General features: G+C 35.2%; 1 protein-coding gene across 1 annotated transcript; it reads left to right on the top strand.

The window, feature by feature from the left end:
- The first annotated feature begins 168 nt into the window (after window positions 1–168).
- LOC109863260 lies at window positions 169–847 on the top strand. The gene is made up of 3 exons (XM_020443495.1): window positions 169–274; window positions 362–705; window positions 761–847. Exons 1-3 carry the CDS (start codon window positions 169–171, stop codon window positions 845–847), a joined length of 537 nt encoding a protein of 178 aa, XP_020299084.1.
- The last annotated feature ends 3240 nt before the right edge of the window (window positions 848–4087 follow it).

Here is a 4087-nt window from a genome sequence, read left to right as displayed (position 1 = left end):
CAGAAACCTGCTATCAGGGCCATATGTAACACGACGTTACATTTTTGATCAGGGCGCTGTCAGGCTGCCTTAACAAGACCTTATCAGGCAACAGGACAAAACCTAACGCGCCCTTCTTAGGGCCGTATTTGATTTTCTACTCGGGATGTTTGTGTCAAAGCCCCTCCTATGTCAGGATCTGAATTTTATAATTATAAAGGATTGTTTAGTATTGTGCTCTTAGGTGCTTGTGATGCAGAGTATAAGTTTACATGGTTAGATATTGGACAATATGGTACGTATTCAACAGTATCTAATAATCTGAATATGTAATTGTATTGCACACGAATGTACAGACATCATGTCATGTTTCTATTTGCAGGCTCACTGAGTGATGGTAGTGTCTGGAGCAATACAGACTTAATGCAGGCTTTGGAAGAAGGAACAATAAATTTGCCGCCACCTACTCCACTGCCTGGTACAAATGTACCATTCCCTTATGTTTTTGTGGCAGATGAAGCGTTTCCATTATCAACATATATGATGAGGCCATTTTCTAAGAAAAATGTAGAAATGAGTGATGATGAACGCATCTTCAATTACCGAGTATCTAAAGCTAGGAAAGTTATTGAAAATATATTTGGTATTATGGGAGCAAAGTGGCAAATTCTGAATTCATGCATAAGCTGTTCCCCAAAACATGCAAAACACATTATAAAAGCTCTAGTATGTTTACATAATTTCATGATAACTTGTGGACATGTTGAATATTGCCTTTCAGGATTTGCAGATAGTGAGCGTAATAATAGAAAAATTCAAGCAGGAGCATGGAGAGCAGAAAATAATCAGACAATTTTCCACCGCCTAGGTAGAGTAGGAGCAAATAGAAGCACTCGCATTGCATATGAAATGAGAAAGTACCTAATGCAATATTTTGTTTCCACAATTGGTCAAGAGCAGGCACTATGGCAATATGAAAGAGCACTGTAGTCATTTTATAAATCTACCAGATTAGTAATTTTAATACTACAACAATGCCCCAATAATATCAAATGTATGTATGAATGTCAGCGTTAACAGTGAAAATTATTTATATTGCTTTAAATGCAAAACAATATTAAAATTCAAGCAGGAACTGTTAAAAAATATTATTCTACACATTAACATCTTAACAGTTTTTTTACTGTATCCATTCAGATTTTTTTGATACAGTATACAATTTGGTTTAACTAAATAAATCAATGTCTTCCACGCAAGAATTTGCGCTTCCAATGCATTACTAGAAACATCTGTTGCATTATCTTGATCTATATTCATATTTTTACAAGTTTTGTAAATATTGAATTAAATGCAAAACAATATTAAAACATAATACTGAAAATATAATACAATAACTAAATTTGTTTTATAAATGCAATTACTTCGACATTATAAATGAATTAATATTGTAAAACCTCCTTTTTTGTTAATAAATATATAACTTATTCACATATTGCAGTTTATATTTTGCCGTAAAAAATTGAAAAATGTTAATAAATATCTATAATTATGTGTAATTATTTTGTATGTGATATCTGCAATAAATCTGTAATAAATTTGTAATAAATAAATTGTAAGACAGTAAATACATTTATTAGTAATTTATTGTTCTTATTTTTTTAACATAACTTGTATTACATTATAAACATAGTATCACATAATAAGTATAGCATCTTATATAAACATAGTATCACATAATAAACATAGTATCCTAAAGAATAGAATTGAACTTACATAACATTCATGAAAAAAAAATTTGTTTAATTTCTTTAAACTATATAACAATTATATAACATAATCAAATATATTTTTAAAAACATAATAAACTATACTTTTAAAAACTACAAAATATATTAAAAAATCAAAATCTCTGAGCACTAAGCAAACTTAAGCCTACATTTAGTGCAGCCTCTAGAAGAAAGAACAATGAATTTGCCGCCACCTACTCCACTTTCTGGTACAGATGTACCATTTTCTATAATAATGGATGATGGATAATGGAAACGCTTCATCTGCAACAAAAACATAAGAAAATGATTAAATACATAAGGATATTCTATCAAGTATCTAGAGCTAGAATTTAGACTATGAACGTAATTTTTGTAAAAGATTAATTTCTGAGACTATACATATTAAAGAACAGACGCTTGATTTAAACTTAATTAATGACACGAACTTACTTGACAATTCTTATTTTAATTTACTTGACTCAATAAAATCTTCTAAAATTTAAAATTTAACGGACCCGTTTTACTTTGATTTTACTGTTAGTTAGTAGGGAAACAGATATAAAAGTTGTCGCCTGTACTCTCTGTTCATTGTTTGATCTTGACTTCGGATATGTAAGTTTCAAATACGTTGTAACTTTAATATTGTGTTATTGTGCGTGACTATTTACTACACGACCTTTTCAGGAAGTCAAACATTATTATAGCCTACTGTTACCCCGTGGGGTCCTTAGGATGCCGCGAGGAGGGACGTCGAAAAGATATCTGATTTATTACTGTAGCACCACAGATTTTATTTTATATAATTACACGTTTCTTTACAACTCGTGTTTACACCTTGATTCACTTTAAATTCCTAACTTCTAAGTTCCCACAAGCGACGCTCTGTCGAGCAGAGCCTTCGGCCGCAACACGTTTCGGGATTATTCCAACGATGCACGGGTGACGCCGGCTTTTATACCTCAGCCAATCAATCGTGATTGGCGGAGGAAAAACCGGACGATATCCGGTGTCCGAAAAGTGCAATGCAGATCACTGCATCTTTTCGGCCGCGCGTGCGACCTTTGGCCAGCGCGTCCTCGGACGCGCTATCACATTTCGCGTAGCGATCGCTGACTGGATTCTCGCGTCGGATTCCAGTAGCCCCGATAACCTTATAACAAGCACTTTAAACTGATCGATAACACAAATATATAACTAAACATACAACTCAACATACTGTTTAATCTTACACTAGCATCTTATAACACTCTTCCCCCGTTGGAAAAAGAAAAACTGACAGGGGAAGTTTTTCGTTAACTTTTAACTAGATTAGTGTAGTTGTCATGTGTTCAATGTGGGGTCTCCGATTCGTGTACCCACGGTGGACTTGTGAAGGTTGAAGTTTGCTGTCCTTAAACTGTACTCGTCGCGTGTTCTGTGTTTCCTGCGAGATTTGTTTTTTGTTTCTTACTACAAAATACACTACAATTATTACAACTAGCAAGAGTAGTAATCTGCCGAGGCCTGTGGGGTACACAAAATACGGTTGTTTGTAGAACTCTCGGTCTAGGTTAGTGTTAATTTGTTGTGTTTGGTTGTGTATTTCTTGTAACTGTACTTTGCCGAACGTTATGTTTTCTAGTTTTAATTCGTCGGGTTTGTGTTGGTAATTTTGTAAATCGTTATTTTTGTGTGTGACTGTGATGTTAAAACGTGGTAGGTAAGTATTGACTTGTGTATGTTCTACGACTGTTTTTGTACTAACAATGATATCCTTTGTTGAAAACTCACATTGTTTGGACACTTCAACTTCATCGGTCCCCTTCAAGACTTCTGTCCTGTCGGGTCGCTTTTCGCACCTGAAAGACACCGTTTGTTCGTTCACCGTTGAATACAGCCATACGCGCATCTGACTTAACTCAATCCATATAGTGTGATTTGACGTTATAAACGTCGTTTTACAACTTACATAACCATTTATCTCATGTACATATGCCTGTATTTCGCACGTAGAACTTGGTTGTATCCTATGAAGTGTCATCACGTTGTCGCAGACGTACTGACTCTGAACAATTGTACAACCTGCCAACTGGTTGTTTGACAGTAACACATACGTTTGTCGATTGCTGTCCACTGCGATGAGTGTGTTCCAAACGTACCGCAAACGCGTCACCACGCACGTGCACCGGCAAGAGTATCACGTTATAAACATCATGTACTACGGAGCGTACCAACGGTACGTGAAGCACCACAAAAACATTCGACTCCTTGCAGTACACAGCAACGGGCGTGTTCCGTTTGACCACAGTACGATTCGACACCGATCGATTCGACACCAAATTATTGGACACAAAATTATT

This window comes from Pseudomyrmex gracilis, unplaced genomic scaffold (assembly GCF_002006095.1).
Source record: "Pseudomyrmex gracilis isolate BER0280 unplaced genomic scaffold, ASM200609v1 scaffold_3852, whole genome shotgun sequence".
NCBI lineage: Eukaryota > Metazoa > Arthropoda > Insecta > Hymenoptera > Formicidae > Pseudomyrmex > Pseudomyrmex gracilis.
Note: the sequence above shows the minus strand (reverse complement) of the source record. Positions and strands in the feature narration are given on the sequence as shown.

Excerpts from the sequence above, each read along its gene's own strand:
- LOC109863260 (XM_020443495.1), top strand. The coding sequence starts at position 169 with ATGTCAGGATCTGAATTTTATAATTATAAAGGATTGTTTAGTATTGTG. Across the intron at positions 275-361 it reads GTTAGATATTGGACAATATG|GCTCACTGAGTGATGGTAGT; the intron begins GTACGTATTCAA and ends TTCTATTTGCAG. Across the intron at positions 706-760 it reads AACACATTATAAAAGCTCTA|GATTTGCAGATAGTGAGCGT; the intron begins GTATGTTTACAT and ends ATTGCCTTTCAG.